Source organism: Lepidochelys olivacea (assembly GCF_965140295.1).
Source record: "Lepidochelys olivacea isolate rLepOli2 genome assembly, chromosome: 8".
Classification (NCBI taxonomy): domain Eukaryota; kingdom Metazoa; phylum Chordata; order Testudines; family Cheloniidae; genus Lepidochelys; species Lepidochelys olivacea.
This window is the reverse complement of record NC_140418.1, coordinates 107,060,063-107,076,728: the sequence shown is the minus strand read 5'-3', so window position 1 is coordinate 107,076,728 and position 16,666 is coordinate 107,060,063. Positions and strand designations below refer to the sequence as shown.

General features: G+C 53.0%; 1 protein-coding gene across 6 annotated transcripts in view; it reads left to right on the top strand.

Annotated features, from left to right (window-relative positions):
- The window catches only part of IPO13 (importin 13), a 67,898-nt gene that overhangs the window by 33,317 nt on the left and 17,915 nt on the right, over positions 1-16,666 (top strand). For all 6 annotated transcript variants that reach the window (XR_014712601.1, XR_014712602.1, XR_014712603.1 and 3 more), the window contains exons 3-10: positions 1,212-1,352; positions 4,896-5,037; positions 11,257-11,423; positions 11,981-12,101; positions 13,422-13,569; positions 13,986-14,167; positions 15,580-15,606; positions 16,345-16,479. Coding sequence is in view for 2 of the 6 variants with exons in the window: in XM_084635967.1 (XP_084492093.1) it covers positions 1,212-1,352; positions 4,896-5,037; positions 11,257-11,423; positions 11,981-12,101; positions 13,422-13,569; positions 13,986-14,167; positions 15,580-15,606; positions 16,345-16,479 (1,063 nt within the window). In the remaining 4 variants the exon portion in view is untranslated. The remainder of the gene's footprint in view (positions 1-1,211; positions 1,353-4,895; positions 5,038-11,256; positions 11,424-11,980; positions 12,102-13,421; positions 13,570-13,985; positions 14,168-15,579; positions 15,607-16,344; positions 16,480-16,666) is intronic.

The following is a 16,666-nucleotide window of genomic DNA, read 5'->3' as shown; positions in this document are numbered from 1 at the left end:
CCAGGTGCCCCAGAGGGAATGAACAGGACAGGGAATCATCAAGTTGATCCATCCCCTGTCACCCATTCTCAGCTTCTGGCAAACAGAGGCTAGGGACATCATCCCTGCCCATCCTGGCTAATAGCCATTGATGGACCTATCCTCCATGAATTTTATATAGTTCTTTTTTGAACGCTGTTATAGTCTTGGCCTTCACATCATCCTCTGGCAAGGAGTTCCACAGGTTGACAGTGCGTTGTGTGAAAAAATATTTCCTTCTGTTTGTTTTAAACCTGCTGCCCATTAATTTCATTTGGCGGCTCCTAGTTCTTGTATTATGAGAAGGAGTAAATAACACTTCCTTATTTACTTTCTCCACCCCAGTCATGATTTTATAGATCTCTATCATATCCCCCCTTAGTCGTCTCTTTTCCAAGCTGAAAAGGCCCAGTCTTTATTACTCTCTCCTCCTATGGCATCCATTCCATACCCTATATCATTTTGTTGCTCTTTTCTGAACCTTTTCCAAGTCCAATATACCTTTTTTGAGATGGGGCGACCACATCTGCACGCAGTATTCAAGATGTGGGCGTACCATGGATTTACATAGAGACAATATATTTTCTGTCTATTATCGATCCCTTTCTTAATGATTCCCAACATTATTCACTTTTTTGACAGCCACTGCACATTAAATGGATGTTTTCAGAGAACTATCCACAATGACTCCAAGATCTCTTTCTTGAGTGGTAACACCTAATTTAGACCCCATCATTTTATATGTATAGTTGGGATTATGTTTTCCAATTTGCATTACTTTGCATTTATCAACATTGAATTTTATCTGCCATTTTGTTGCCCTGTCATCCAGATTTGTAGCTCTTCGCAGTCTGCCTGGGACTTAACAATCTTGAGTAGTTTTGTATCATCTGCAAATTTTGCCACCTCACTGTTTACCCCTTTTTCCAGATCATTTATGAATATGTTGAATAGGACTGGGCCCAGTACAGACCCCCTGGAGGACACCACTATTTACCCCTCTCCATTCTGAAAATGGACCATTTATTCCTACCCTTTGTTTCCTATCTTTTAACCGGTTACTTTTAACCAAAGACTTGGCCGTGTGGTGGGTGGGAGGGAGGGAAGGTGAGACCATCTCCTGGCAGGGGACAGGGCCTGTGGGGTGGGTGAATGTCTCCTTGTACCTGATGCAGACTCTCCTCTGCTGGCAGGTACGTGAACACCCTGTTGAAGCTCATCCCCCCTGTGCTGAGCCTACAGGAGCAGCTGCGCCAGGCCGTCCAGGGTGGGGACATGGAGACGTCGCATGGGATCTGCCGAATTGCTGTGGCCCTGGGAGAGAACCATTCCCGGTGAGTTGGGGATCCAAGGGCTTGGCACTGCCCTGGAAGTGCCCATGCTCTTGTGGAGGGGGAATGTTCGCTTGGGCTGATGCCATGATGTCCCCTGGGGATGGGGGAGTGGGTACTTGGTCTCTACTGCGCCCCTCCTTATCGCTGTGGCTGGGCAAATCTGCATGGTGCTGTGTCAGATTTCCTGGGGGAAGGGGGAATGTCGCCTTCAAATGCTGAGCTGAACGGGCCATCCCCTGCTGCTCCTCCCACCTCGCCTCTGAGTGTGTATGGAGGAGCCCACGGGACCTGTCATCCTCCCCATCCCCTCCTGGGGCAGCCTGCTGCACTGGTTAGCAGGCCTGTGGGCATACCGGGGCCTGCACCTTACCCGAGCTTCTTCACTAGAAGGGAATTTTAAGGGGGACTGAGTCCAGACTAGCCAGCTACACCAGCACAGCCTCACTTCAGAGATTGCGCCCAGCCACGGTGGCATATCCGTGCTCTCGGTGGGGCTTGGCCTTGCCCTGGGTCCTTATTAGCGTAGGGGCCTGTTATATTCATTTAGATGGAATATATGGGCCCAAAAAGCCAAAGATGTTAACTAGGGCTGTCAAGCCATTAAAAAAATTAATTGCGCAATTAAAAAAATTAATCATGCAATAAAACAATAATAGAATACAATTTATTTAAATATTTTGGATGTTTTCTACATTTTCAAATATATTGATTTAAATTACAACACAGAATAAAGCGTACAGTGCTCACTTTATATTTTTCATTACAGATATTTGCACTGTAAAAAACAAAAGAAATAGTATATTTCAGTTCACCTAGTACAAGTACTGTAGTACAGTCTCTTTATCATGAAAGTTGAACTTACAAATGTAGAATTATGTACAAAAAAACCTGCATTCTAAAATAAAACAATGTAAAACTTTAGAACCTGCAAGTCCATTCAGTCCTTCTTCAACCAATCCTCAGACAAACAAGTTTGGTTTCAATTTGCAGGAGATAATGCTGACCATGTCTTGTGTGAGAACAGGCGTTCGTATGGCACTGTTGTAGCCGGCATCGTAAGATATTTACGTGCCAGATGTGCTAAAGATTCATATGTCCCTTCATGCTTCAACCACCATTCCAGGGGCCATGTGTCCATGCTGATGACGGGTTCTGCTCGATCACGATCCAAAGCGGAGCGGACCGACACATGTTCATTTTCATCATCTGAATCAGATACTAGCAGCAGAAGGTTGATTTTCTTTTTTGGTGGTTTGGTATCTGTAGTTTCCGCATCAGAGTGTTGCTCTTTTAAGACTTCTGAAAGCATGCGCCGCACCTCGTCCCTCTCAGATTTTGGAAGGCACTTCAAATTCTTAAACCCTGGGTTACGTGCTGTAGCTATCTTTAGAAATCTCACATTGGTACCTTCTTTGCGTTTTGTCAAATCTGCAGTGAAAGTGTTCTTAAAACGAACAACATGTGCTGGGTCATCATCCGAGACTGCAATAACATGAAGTATATGGCAGAATCCGGGTGAAACAGAGCAGGGGACATACAATTCTCCCCCAAGGAGTTCAGTCACAATTTTAATTAACACATTTTTTTTTTTAACAAGCATCATCAGCATGGAAGCATGTCTTCTGGAATGGTGGCCGAAGCATGAAGGGGCATATGAATGTTTAGCATATCTGGCACATAAATACCTTGCAATGCTGGCTACAAAAGTGCCATGTGAACGCCTGTTCTGACTTTCAGGTGACATTGTCAATAAGAAGCAGGCAGCATTATCTCCTGTAAATGTAAACAAACTTGTTTGTCTTAGCAACTGGCTGAACAAGAAGTAGGACTGAGTGGATTTGTAGGCTCTAAAGTTTTGCATTGTTTTGTTTTTGAGTGCAGCTGTGTAACAAAAAAACCCTACATTTGTAAGTTGCACTTCCATGATAAAGCGATTGCATGACAGTACTTGTATGAGGTAGATTGAAAAATACTGTTTCTTTTATCATTTTTACAGTGCAAATATTTGTAATAAAAAAGTAGTAATATAAAGTGAGCACTGTACACCTTGTATTCTGTGTTGTGATTGAAATCAATGTATTTGAAAATGTAGAAAAACATCCAAAATATTTAATACATTTCAATTGGTAGTCTATTGTTTAACAATAATTAATCACCATTAATTTTTTTAATCAGTTAATTTATTTTAGTTAATTGTGTGAATTAACTGTGATTAATCGACAGCCCTAGTGTTAACATGACCCTGAAACTGTCCAGCATTAAACAGTGTTAAACAAGGGGTCAGGGTTTGCTATCCAGAGACCTTGGACTGCTCTGTCCCAAGGCAGACACCAGGAACAACCCTTCAGCCTTTCATTAAAGATACAGAAAAAGAAGGAAAACCATTTGAAGCCTTTGAAATGTGAAGTATTTAGTCAGGTTTTCGTTGTAACAACATCCCTTGTTTTAGAAAGCCCCCGTCCCCTCACTCGACATCCTGGTAGATGGTGTCAGAGACGGGAGTAACTGGCCTTTTGGGGTTAGTGGAGCTGGCCTGGAGCTGCTGCTGTTGAAGTTTGATCCTGTTTCCTAGAAGATGAAACCAGACGAACATACATAAAAGTGGGAGAGAAAAGAGCAGCAAGGAGAGAGGCTGCAGCTCCTGTCTATGATATTGACTCTCTTGCATCCTCACTGCTGGAGAAACACAGGCCCAGCCCACAGGCGTATCAGCCACTCCAAGGCTTGGCAAACTGGTACCGGCATCGGGCTATTTAGGGCATTGATTTTAGTTGCTTCTCTGGTCGCAAGCTTTCAGCAGCATTGCAGAATAGACAGTATTGGCCAGCTCAGCCAAACTCTGCTGAGCCAGAAGGAGAGCTATAGGAGAGAGAAGAGAGAAAGTGGGAAGAGAGAGGACACATGGGGGATATGATAGTCTCCGTCTCAGGAGGTGGTTGGAAGATTAGCCAGAACCATTAGAACCATTAGAGACAGAGGTGGCAATGTCATCTGGGTGCCTCTCTCTGGCCTGGCCTGGCTGGGATGTCTCTCATTCTATGATTCTATGATTCAGGCCCAGGATGACAAAAGTCTGTTCCCCACCCCCCGCTTAATGTTAGGGTAGATCCTGGGATCCCTGGAGACAGTGCGAGTGGCAGCCATGATAAAGCTTGCTTCAGCAATTGTCAGTAGACAGCTTATTCTTCTGCTGATGATTTTCCCCCCGAGTCTTTTCTCTGCAAGCACCTGAGGGGAGTGGTGTGTGGAATAGCCCATCCCCTCATTATTTTGTTCACCAGTTAGGCCTAATTTCTGATACGCCCATTTTGGCCTTTGATTTCTGGTCTCGCGCTGTTCTTGTGTGCCAGCCGGGCTGTTAACGCAGGCCTCGAGTTCCATTAGGGGGCCTTTTTGTTTGGAGTAGTTTTGGCTGCCTTGCTGTTGGCACCTTTCCCCAGCAGCATTTGTAGTGGTGGGCTATTGAGAGTCTGTAGCTACCACTCGCTTCTTCTGTGGGCCCGGTTATCACAGCAGTCCGGGTGCCCTCTGCTGTCCCCCCAGAGCCCTGCTGGACCAGGTGCAGCATTGGCAGAGCTTCCTGGCGCTGGTCAACATGATCATGTTCTGCACTGGTATCCCCGGGCACTACCCTGTCAACGAAACCACCAGCTCCCTGACGCTCACCTTCTGGTACACGCTGCAGGTAAGTGACCGTCCCTTGTGCAGTGGCAGAGCTGTGGGGAAGTGGGCAGCTGGCTGGGGGTCCAGGCACTGCCCAGGTCACTGCCATGCTCCCTGTTCTATTAGCACCTCAGAGCCCACACTGCAGCCCTGCATCTGTTTGGAAGGGGGGGGCGAGAGCTGGGAGTCCTGCCCTCCCCAAGCATGCATTGCACTGGGCAATGTAGCCTGGAGCAGCTCATGGCCAAGTCAGGCCTCAGCCTCCTCTTGCAACTAAGTGTGGCTCGGTGGCAGAGCTGGGGGGCAGGCCCATGCGTGCAGGAACATACGACACTGCTCTCTGGCCCGGAGTCGCTGCTGTGTGGGCTAGAACACCTGGCGTTCCCCGACCACGTGTTCCCAGGCATGTCAGGGTAACTCAGTGGGCACTGGCTTGGTGAGGGACTGCGCACAGATGGGTATTGGGCTGCCTCCTCGTTTATGGCTCGAGCACTGCACCCAGGCCTTTACCCTCCATGTGAATGTCTGAAATGGGCCCTTTTCCCTCCAGTACTGCCCCTGTCGGGGTGTGGCTGAGCAGAGCTGGGAACAGAGCCCAGCTCCAGCCAGGAGAGGTTGCGGGGGGACCTGCTGGGAACTCGCTGGGGCACGTCACCAGTAGGCCATGGTAGAGGAGAGGCTGCTGCTGTTCCCTTTCCTTAGCTCCCTCCCTCATGCCAGCCCAAACCCAGACACACGTTCTAGTGCAGGGGAGGGGAGGCACGGGTCTGCTTGTCCTTCATAGAACTCCTGCCATGGCCGCCAGAACTTGCGGAGAGGGGCTTGGTATGTGCCAGCCGGGGGCTCTCTGGGCAGGCCTGTCCTCTAAGTGTCTGCCTCCCTGCAGCTCTGCATGGCCAAAGTTTGGCCCAAGCGGTTCAAAGCCATTGCAGGAGGGTGAGATTAGGAGCATGGGCCCTGTGGCTCGGTTTCCCCACCCCCACATTCCCTTGGGGTCTGAGCTGGAACAAGAGCCCAAGCACTTCCAGGGCCTCATTAGCATGGCTAATTAAAACTTCACACCCCTGCTTTGCCCAACAGCAGGCCTGATTGTCCAGCCCCTGGCTGCGTCTCTGGCTGCCAGCTGCAGAGGGAGCTGGGGTGACACATTATCTGTTGTTGGGCCTGCAGTCTTGTCTTCTCCTAAGCTGAAGAGGCTTCTGGCTTGGCCTCCAGGAGCACCGCCTGTCTCCTGGAGCTGGCCTGTTAGAATCTGATGGCCTTACCCCTGGGCTGTTTGGGGTCTGTGCAGGTAGCACGACTAGTGGATAGGGCTGGAGTTTGCTACAGGTCTCCCTCCTCCTGGGCTTTTGCAACCCCCCTTTTCCTTGTGATGACACATCAGCTCAGTGCAGAGGCTCCAGGCCTTAGAGGCCTCCACGCCCTGGCAGGCTTCGCTGACTGCCTCACCCTGTGTGTGCCCTTCCCTTCCTCCGCCCCAGCATCTACATTTGGATGAGGAACAGTCAAATGAAAAAAAAGTACCATTCAATTACATCACGTAATGGCAGACAGCTGAAAAGTGACACGTTTTTAAAATGCTTATATACCAATGCTAGGAGTCTAAATAATACGATGGGTGAGCTAGAATGCCTCATATTCAGTGAGGATATTTATATAAGAGGCATACAGAAACTTGGTGGAATGAGGATAATCAATGGGACACAGTAATACCAGGGTACAAAATCTTTCAGAAGGACGGAAGAGGTCGTGCTGGTGGGGGAGTGACATTAGCTGTGAAAGAAAGTGTAGAATCAAATGAAGTAAAAATCTTAAATGAACCAAACTGTACCACAGAATCTCTATGGATAGTAATTCCATGCTCGAATAATAAGAATATAGCAGTAGGGATATATTACCGACCACCTGACCAGGATGGTGATAGTGACCGTGAAATGCTCAGGGAGATTAAAGGGGCTATTAAAATTAAAAACTCACTAATAATGGTGGATTTCAACTATCCCCATATTGACTGGGTGCATGTCACCTCAGGACGGGATGCAGAGATGAAAGTTTCTTGACACTTTAAATGATTGCTTCTTGGAGCAGCTGGTCCTGGAACCCACAAGAAGAGAGGTAATTCTTGATTTAATCCTAAATGGAGCACAAGATCAGGTCTAAGAGGTGAATATAGCTGGACCGCTTTGTAATAGTGACCATAATATAATTAAATTTAACATCCCTGTGGCAGGGAAAACACCACAGCGGCCCAACACAGTAGCATTTAATTTCAGAAAGGGGAACTACACAAAAATGAGGAGGTTAAAGAGAAACTAAATGGTACAGAGCCTGCAAGCTGTATGGAAACTTTTTAAAGACACCATAATAGGGACTCAACTTAGATGTATACCCCAAATTAAAAAACATAGTAAGAGAACCAAAAAAGTGCCACCCTGGATAAACAACAAAGTAAGAGAACCAGTGAGAGGCAAAAAGGCATCCTTTAAAAAATGCAAGTTAAATCCTAGTGAGGAAAATAGAAAAGAACATAAATTCTGGCAAATGAAATGTAAACATATATTTAGGAAGGCCAAAAAAGAATTTGAAGAACAGTTAGCCAAATACTCGAAAAGTAATCGCAATAATTTTTTTTAAGTACATCTGAAGCAGGAAGCTGCTAAACAACCAGTGGGGCCACTGGACAATCGAGGTGCTAAAGGAGCACACAAGGACGATAAGGCCATTGCGGAGAAACGAAATGAATTATTTGCATCGGTCTTCACGGCTGAGGATGTGAGGGAGAGTCCCAACCCTGAGCCATTCTTTTTAGGTGACAAATCTGAGGAACTGTCGCAGATTGTGTTGTTATTAGAGGAGGTTTTGGAACAAATTGATCAGTAATAAGTCACCAGGGCCAGATGGTATCACCCAAGAGTTCTGAAGGAACTCAGATGTGAAATTGCAGGACTACTAACTGTAGTCTGTAACCTATCATTTAAATCCACTTCTATACTAAGTGACTGGAGGATAGCCAATATGATGCCAGTTTTTAAAAAGGGCTCCAGAGGTGATCCCGGCAATTACAAGCTGGTAAGCCTGACTTCAGTACCAGGCAAACTGGTTGAAACTATAGTAAAGAACAAAATTGTTGGACACATAACATAGGTAAACATAATTTGTTGGGGAAGAGTCAACATGTTTTTTGTAAAGGGAAATCATGCCTCACCAATCTACTAGAATTCTTTGAAGGGGTCAACAAGCATGTGGGGAAGGGGGATCCAGTGGATAGAGTGATTTAGATTTTCAGAAAGCCTTTGACAAGGTCCCTCACTAAAGGCTCTTAAGCAAAGTAAGCTGTCATGGGATAAGAGGGAAGGTCCTTTCATGGATCAGTAACTGGTTAAAAGATAGGAAAGAAAGGGTAGGAATAAATGGTCAGTTTTCAAAATGGAGAGAGGTAAATAGTGGTGTCCCCCAAGGGGTCTGTACTGGGCCCAGTCCTATTCAATATATTCATAAATGATCTGGAAAAAGGGGTAAACAGTAAGATGGCAAAACAGTAAGATGGTAAACAGTAAGATGGCAAAATTTGCAGATGATACAAAACTACTCAAGATAGTTAAGTTCCAGGCAGACTGTGAAGAGATACAGAAGGGTCTCTCAAAACTGGGTGACTGGGCAACAGATAAAATTCAATGTTGATAAATGCAAAGTAATGCAAATTAGAAAACATAATCCCAACTATATAGCTGTTACCACTCAAGAAAGAAATCTTGGAGTCATTGTGGGAAGTTCTCTGAAAACATCCACTCAATGTGCAGCAGCGGTCAAAAAAGTGAACAACGTTGGGAATCATTAAGAAAGGGATAGATAATAAGACAGAAAATATCATGTTGCCTCTATATCAATCCATGGTACACCCACATCTTGAATACTGCATGCAGATGTGGTCCCCCCATCTCAAAAAAGATATATTGGACTTGGAAAAGGTTCAGAAAAGAGCAACAAATATGGTGAGGGGTCTGGAATGGCTGCCATATGAGGAGAGATTAATAAAACCTGGGACTTTTCAGCTTGGAAAAGAGACGACTACGGCGGGATATGATAGAGATCTATAAAATCATGACAGGTGTGGAGAAAGTAAATAAGGAAGTGTTATGTACTCCTTCTCATAACACAAGATCAAGGGGTCACCCAATGAAATGAATAGGCAGCACGTTTAAAACAAACAAAAGGAAATATTTTTTCACACAACGCACCTGTGGAACTCTTTGCCAGAGGACGTTGTGAAGGCCAAGACTATAACAGGTTTCAAAAAAGAACCAGATAAGTTCATGGAGGGTAGGTCCATCAATGGCTATTAGCCAGGATGGGCAGGGATGATGTCCCTAGCCTCTGTTTGCCAGGAGCTGGGAATGGGCGACAGGGGATGGATCACTGGGTGATTCCCTGTTCTGTTCATTCCCTCTGGGGCACCTGGCACTGGCCACTGTCAGGGACTGGGCTAGATGGACCTTTGGTCTGACCCAGTCTGGCCGTTCTTACGTTCCTCCGAATCCTCCCAGGACCAGTTGTGGGGTGAGCTGATGACTGGGGTAGTGGTCTTGGGAGCCCTGGTTTCACTGGTGGTTCCTTGGCTTCCTTTAGCACACAGCCAACGGCATTGTTGTCGTCCTTAGTGTATCGTGGCTAGGCTGAGCCCGCCAGGCTCCAGCGCTCAGCCCCCCGTGATAGGGCTGGTGAAGAACCTGCACGGGACAGCGAGATCTGAAGCTGGGCTGCTGATCCCCTGCCACTCCCAGCCCCTTGTGCTGCCGTGTTGGCCAGTACCTCTGTGCTGAAGCAGGGAGCACAGCTCCTAACTTCCCGAGCAGTGCGTGCCATGCATCCTGCTGCCAGCAGCCAGATATGGGGCAGGAGCTCCCCACTACTGTGCCGAACAGACTGCCTGAGGCTAGCCCTCACAGCTTGGGAGACCCCTGGGACTTGGAGCTCCGGCTGATGGCCGAGCTCCTTGGCCTGATCTCTCTCTGGCTGTTGTGTGGAGGCAGGGCACAAAGGCACAGGGCCATGGGCTGTGTCCCTGCTGGTTGACGTGCCCTAGCCACTCTGCAGTGCAAGCCGCGCTTCCCTGTGTGGCAGTGAGGAGAGACAGCGGGTCCCTCAGTGGCACAGGATTAACCCTGGACTGGGATGTGCCCTGGTGTCTGCCTGCTGTGGGAATATGGCCCTTTGCAGGCAATCTCTGCATCTCTCCAGGAGACAACTGTGCTCAGGCACTGGGATCTGTCCTGACTGCGGGGCGAGCGTCCCAGCCTGCAGCTCCATGGCAGTATTCACCAGGCGCCAGCCCCTCTTAGCAGGTGTTACAGGAGATCACAGCCCACATCTTGCTGTGGGGGTGGGGAGAGCCTGAGGCTCTGTCTGTCCTTGCTGGGAATGGAGCTGAGCAAATGCTCCTGTCTGCCTCTGTCCCCCGCTGGAAAGAGGCAGCAGAATGTCACCACCAAGGTAATGGTCTATTTTTAGCCCCTAGTTCAACCTCTGTGCTCCTTCCTTTGCTTTCTGCGCTGCAGCTGCCAAGGTGCTGCTGATTGTGGGCGGGGGAAGGGGGGTTGTCAGCTCAGTGCTGGCTGCTCTGACGCCAGCCAGGGCTCAGCCAAGTGGCTGGTCTCCAGGCAGCCCCGAGGGAGAACGTGGAACCCTTAACCTTTACTCTGAGTCCGCGTCATCCCCCTGCTGTCGCTCACAGAGTGGGGAATTCTCGGGGCTTGGGTCTGAGGGTGCTGTGAGGAGGAGGAAGTTGCCCCCTACCTGGGGCAGAGTCGGCTGGGTCTTGTGAGCCTTCCGTGAAAGCATTGGCTAAGCAGAGTTTGCATGCAGGGGGAGTGTGTGCCCTGGATCCCGAGCCTGGAGCCCAATGAAGAGCATGCTAGGGGGCGTGACATGGGCCATGCTGTGGGCTGTGAAGGCCAGCAGGTCTGCCACGGCCCTTGGCATCTCCTCCAGGGACACGGCCCCAAGAGCTATCCTGGGCTGGGGCTCCAGCAAGTTCTGCCCAGGCCCTGCCAGCCCCTGGAGGGGCCTGTTCCTCCAGGGCCCAGATCCTGCCAGCCCCTGGAGGGGCTGTGTTGGTGAATCTCCAGCAGATCCCTCCTAACATTGGGGAGACAGCTAAGGGATCCTGGGATGTCAGTGCTGTTGGACCCAGAGGCGGGCTGCCGCCTCCTCTCTGAGGTGTGGTTTGTTTCTGCCCTCCCAGGACGATATCCTGTCCTTCGAGCCCGACAAGCAGGCCGTGTACCAGCAGGTTTACCGGCCCGTCTACTTCCAGCTGGTGGACGTGCTGCTGCACAAAGCCCAGTTCCCCTCCGACGAGGAGTATGGGTTCTGGTCCTCGGATGAGAAGGAGCAGTTCCGGATCTACAGGTAGGCTGGGGCCGTGCCATGGGGGGTGCCAATGCCCCTCCCTGCCTGGAATCGTTTCCCCTGGGAGTGACGGGAGGAGAGCATGCTGTTCTGTGCCCCTAGGGGCAGTGTGCATAACAGGCAGCGGATGGCATGGGATAACCGCCTGTCTGGCAGGGTGGCCTGACCTCTCCAGGAAATGCAGAGCCCCCGGGGGGATCCCTATGGATGGTCAGTGGACACTTTGCTTCCTCGGGGAGGAGTGCAGCGTGAACCTCTCTGGGGGCACGAATGGCTCTCTTGGGGAAGGGGCTGCGGGGGTGGATTGGGGTTTGGAGCTGACTTTGGGGTGCTGACGGCTCAGAGCGCCTCCCAAAGCGGCTGGGAGATGGTAGAGCAGTCTGTGACAGGAGGGGCAGTGCTCAGCCGTGTGATTCAGATGGGTGGAGGCACTGCCCCCCTTCTCCCCTGCCAGAGACCCAGAGGGCAGAGCTCTTTGGGTGCGGGGCGCTGCCAACAAAGTGCCGGGGGAAGGTGGGCAGCGCTCGGTGACTCCCATGGAGGCTTCCCTCCCCTAGGGTGGACATCTCCGACACCCTGATGTACGTGTACGAGATGCTGGGAGCGGAGCTGCTGAGCAACCTCTATGACAAGTTGGGCCGCCTCCTCACCAACACAGAGCAGCCGTCCTCGTGGCAGGTAAGCAAGGAGCCGCGCTGGCCCCTGGGGCCTGGGTCCCCCTCTTTGGGCAGGGCTTAGCACAGGAAGGGAGAACAAAAATACCAGCCTGCGTGGGGACCGAACAGCCAAAGCCGTTACCCCCGGGTGTGTGCTGGGGGGCATGTGCCCGGTGCCTCGTCTACAGGCTCGCCATAAACTAGTTAGGCAGCATCGGGGCCGGGCCAAGCCAGCTCCGGTGCTGCGGCATGGGAGCTGAGGGAGGGCCAGGGCGCTGCTGTGTGCTCATCCACATGTATCTCCTCCCCTTGGCCTCCCAGTCAGCCCGCGAGCTCTGTCAATCGCACCTCCTTCATCACTATCAGCCGGTGGGAGTGCTGATTCGCAGCCCAGCCACTGCCAGCACTCAGCAGCTGATGGCTGCAGCCTCCCTGGGCGGGCTGCCCCTGCAGCCGGACTGTGTCCCATCTTCCCGTCTGGTCAGTGTCCATCCGGAGGGACTGCGGGCAAGTGGCCAGGCCCCTGCTCGGGCATACAACAGCGATATGGAGGAGCAATGGCTCTGAATCACGCACCCAGGGTAGGGGCTCTGGGGGCCCAGCCCTGCCCTCAGTTACCATGTTTCTGTACTGACTGACACAATGTAGACATTGTCAGGGGTCAGAGCACCCTAGAGGCTGGAGCAGCTGGGAAGGGGGTAGTGGGGCTTTTGGCTTGTGGGGTCAGCTGGCTGTTTCTGCTAAAGGGGAAACAGCATGGCCCACCTACACACTAACCTTCTCACTACATAAGGGCACATAGTCAACCCTGGAGAGATGGGACCGTCGGTGGCAACGCCCCTTTAGCAGAAACAGCCAGCTGACCCCACAAGCCAAGAGGGCAGCGTTCTTCCTTGGGAGAACACCGGGGACTCTGCTTTTCACAGCCTAGCAGCCCTGCAGCCCCCTTCTAGCCCGGCCCTGGGTTCCCCTTCCCCCCACAGCTCTGCTGGTGCCTCTCTCTCCCTGTGCGCAGCCCCTGCTAGCCCAGCCCTGGGCTCCCCCACAGCTCTGCCAGTGCCCCTCACTCCAGACCCACAGTCTCCTGCTAGCTCAGCCCTGGGCTCCCTGTTCTCCCCCACCTCACTTGCAGGCAGTGAAACCAGGAGTCCTTTTGCCCATGTGGGTAACTGTTTAACCCTCTGACTGAAATTCACTCACCAAGCCCCAGCAGCGTGCAAAGGAGCTGGAAGGTGCTGCAGATCTCCGCACAGGACTGGAACCTGAGCAGCTGGAACCTGGGTGGGGTGCTCCTAGGGGTGGAACAGGGCTCTGACTCGGTGTGTGTGTCTGCCCCCGGTAGCACACGGAAGCCTTACTCTACGGGTTCCAGTCCATCGCAGAGACCATAGACGTGAACTACTCTGACGTGGTGCCGGGTCTGATTGGCCTCATCCCCCGGATCAGTATCAGCAACGTGCAGCTGGCCGACACTGTCATGTTCACCATCGGTGAGATGTCTGGAGGGGAGGTGCGCTCGCCGGGGGCTAGGGGAGGGAGGGCGCCCTGCAGAGAAGCTGACCCCTTCCCTCTTCTCCTACTTCCAGGCTCCAGCTGCTAGGCCCTGCTTCCTCCTCCCCATTGGCAGCACTTCATGGTGCAGCCGCTCACGGCATTGTGCCTTGAGAGCCACAAGCCACTGGCTGCAGGGCCAGGCCTTCTGCTGCCTTGACACTGAGCGTCTGCCCCTGCCCGCCCCCGCCCTGCCCACCTGCCTTTCTGGGGAGCCGGGCTGGGGTCTGGCAGGGCTCTCCTGGGGAAAGAGGCTGTAGGCTGTTGCAGTGAGAGGCACAGAGTGGGATGAGTGGCCTGCGGCATGGTGGCACCGTTCTGCAGTCTGACCCTGCCTCCCATCCGCTGTGCGCAGGGGCCCTGTCCGAGTGGCTGGCTGACCACCCTGTCATGATCAACAACGTGCTGCCCCTGGTGCTCCAGGCCTTGGGCAACCCAGAACTCTCCATCTCCAGCGTCTCCACCCTGAAGAAGATCTGCCGGGAGTGCAAGTACGACCTGCCCCCCTACGCCGCCAACATCGTTGCTGTGTCCCAGGTAAGGCAACAATGGTGTGGCCCGGCAGTGAGGGGGAGCCTGGAGCACGCGGTCATGGAGCCCGTCCTTGTTCTCCTGGGCCAGGCCAGAGTCTGGGGGCAGGGAGGGGGGTGGGGCTGCCCAGCATAGGCCCATGTACCCTGCACTGGCCCAAGGGTGCAAGGGCAGCATCGGGCTAGGGAGCAGAAGTGGACAGCGGAGTAGTACTGGGGAGACGACTTGCCAGGCCACTGAGCCAGTGACACCAGCAAGGGGGGCTGGACTGCACTGAATTCAGCCTGGGCCTGGTGGTGCTGCATTCGGTGGGGACTGTTCTCCACGCCACGAGGAGGGGCCCTGCCCACCCAGAGGGCTGCTTCCTGAGCCCTGAAGGAGGCACCTATCAGGGAAGCCCAGCACTTCTTAAGCTGCCTGCTGAGCTCCCTTCTGCAGTGCCGCTGTGGGGTGTTCCCTGGGGCCTGCTCGGTGCCAGAGATCAGCCGCTCTGTGCATTAAAGATCTAGGAGCAAAGAGTGGGTTCGTTTGCTTCTTGTCCAGCCTTACGCCCTGCCCAGCTCTTCCAGGGCTGCCTTGGGGCTCCTGCCGTGCCCTACCTGTGAGCAGAAAATGGCAGGTAGAGGTCAGGAGCTCACAGGAGCCCCGTCCTGGCTGTTAGAAACCAAGGAAGGCCCCGCCCCTAGAGCCCAGGGCTCACTCTGCCCTGGCGCTGCGGGGCCGGCACTCAGAGCACAGACTGGTGCACACCTAGCATCAGCACGTCCCCCCCGGGAGAGCTGTGAGACGGGGGGGCGTGGCTTGAGTTGTCCAGCCACGTAACTGGGCCACAGCATGGGGTCAGGTGCAGCGCGAAAGCTCCGAGCGCCCAGATCAGCTGCTGACCTTCCTCTGGGACTTGGACTGATAGGGCCAGCAGGTGCGAGTCCCTGGGGCTCCAGAGCTTGGCCCGGTTCAGCCCCACAGCCAGGGCCAGGGTAAATTGTTTTGGGTCTGGTGGGAGACTTTGGTCAGGTGCAGAGCAGGTTCTGTGCACTTCTGCGGGGCCTGCAGCTGGTCTGGTCTGGTCGACAAGCCGGTGTTCAGGTGGCACCAAGGGAAGCGCGGGTCTTGGCCCTGCAATCCTGCTGTGCTCTGACCCAACCCTGGGGCTCCCCAGCACCTGTCACTGCACAGGGGAACGGAATCGGCTGGAGAGCCCCTGTCCTGGCTCAGGAGGCTCTGCTGGGGAAAGAGGGATGGATTTAATTCCTCCTCCTCCTGCTGGTTGTGAGGGGGCCCCAGCAGCGCTCGGGTGCATGGAGAGCCAAGTGCCGTTCCTGTCTGCCAGGTGGCACAGAGTTGAATTTGCTCAGCAGTTGTAGCTTGCCCTCGCGAGATTCAGTCTCTCTCTCTCTCTCTCCCCCCCACACTTCCAGGACGTGTTAATGAAGCAGATCCACAAGGTAAGGCATGCTCCTTCCCCTCTTCGGTAGTGCCACCAGGCTCACCCAGGGGCCCTGCTCCCATGGCACAGCTCAGCATCCTGGCAAGGCAGAGAAGGACAGAGACCTGGATGGGGAAAGCCCAAGGCAGTCGTGGGAAAGCATGGTCCACAGGGCGACCTTACGGTTGCCTCGGTGGCACAGCTCTTGTCTCCAGGCTGCCTCCCTAGCTTGACCTGGAAGCAAACGGCATTGCAGAAAGGGACTCGGTGTGACATAGGAGCCAGCCTGGAATGGGCCTCACAGTTCCCCTGACCTTAGCGTCTGTGATGGCTCCCTGCCACTCTGGGGGCTGCCCACCAGTCACCCCCGGCAAGAGGGGATGGCAGGTCTCTACCTCTGTCCAGACAGGAACCTCTCCACCTAGCCCATTCAGCGGGAGGGGATCCTTTCAAGCAGGCGGGCAGAGGGCAGATGTCAGCCCAGAGATGAGTTAGCAGAGGCAGGTGGCAGCCAGAGCGCGATTGTTGTTGTTTGGGACATGGCTGTCCCTCTACCCAGCTCGGGGCAGGCACCCCTAGCATATCTTGTCAGTGCTGGGCCTCTCAGTCCCGGCAGGGTGCTGCAGCACACCAGAGTGCCCTGGCCTCTCCCCTGGCCCAGAGTTCTTAGCAAAGTGCTGGCCACAGTGTGTGCTCAGGGCAGGGGCTTGAAGGTGACAGGCTGGGCCATGACCTGTCCCCCAAATCTTCTCCCCAGACCAGTCAGTGCATGTGGCTGATGCAGGCTCTGGGCTTCCTGCTCTCGGCGCTGCAAGTGGAGGAGATCCTGAAGAACCTGCATTCTCTCATCACTCCCTACATCCAGCAGCTGGAGAAGCTGGCTGACGAAACAGTGAGTCCCCAGCCCCTGGGGTTCCTCCTCTCTGGCCAGTTCTGCTGCTGCCCTTAGCCCTGCCCGGCCCCACTCCCAGCTTGGCTGGCCGAGGCTCCCTTTGGAGGGAGGAGCTGCTGAACAAAAGGTGCTTTTCCTCCCAGCATAGCCCCCCGTCAGACCCAGAGATGTGGAGCCCTCGCCATGG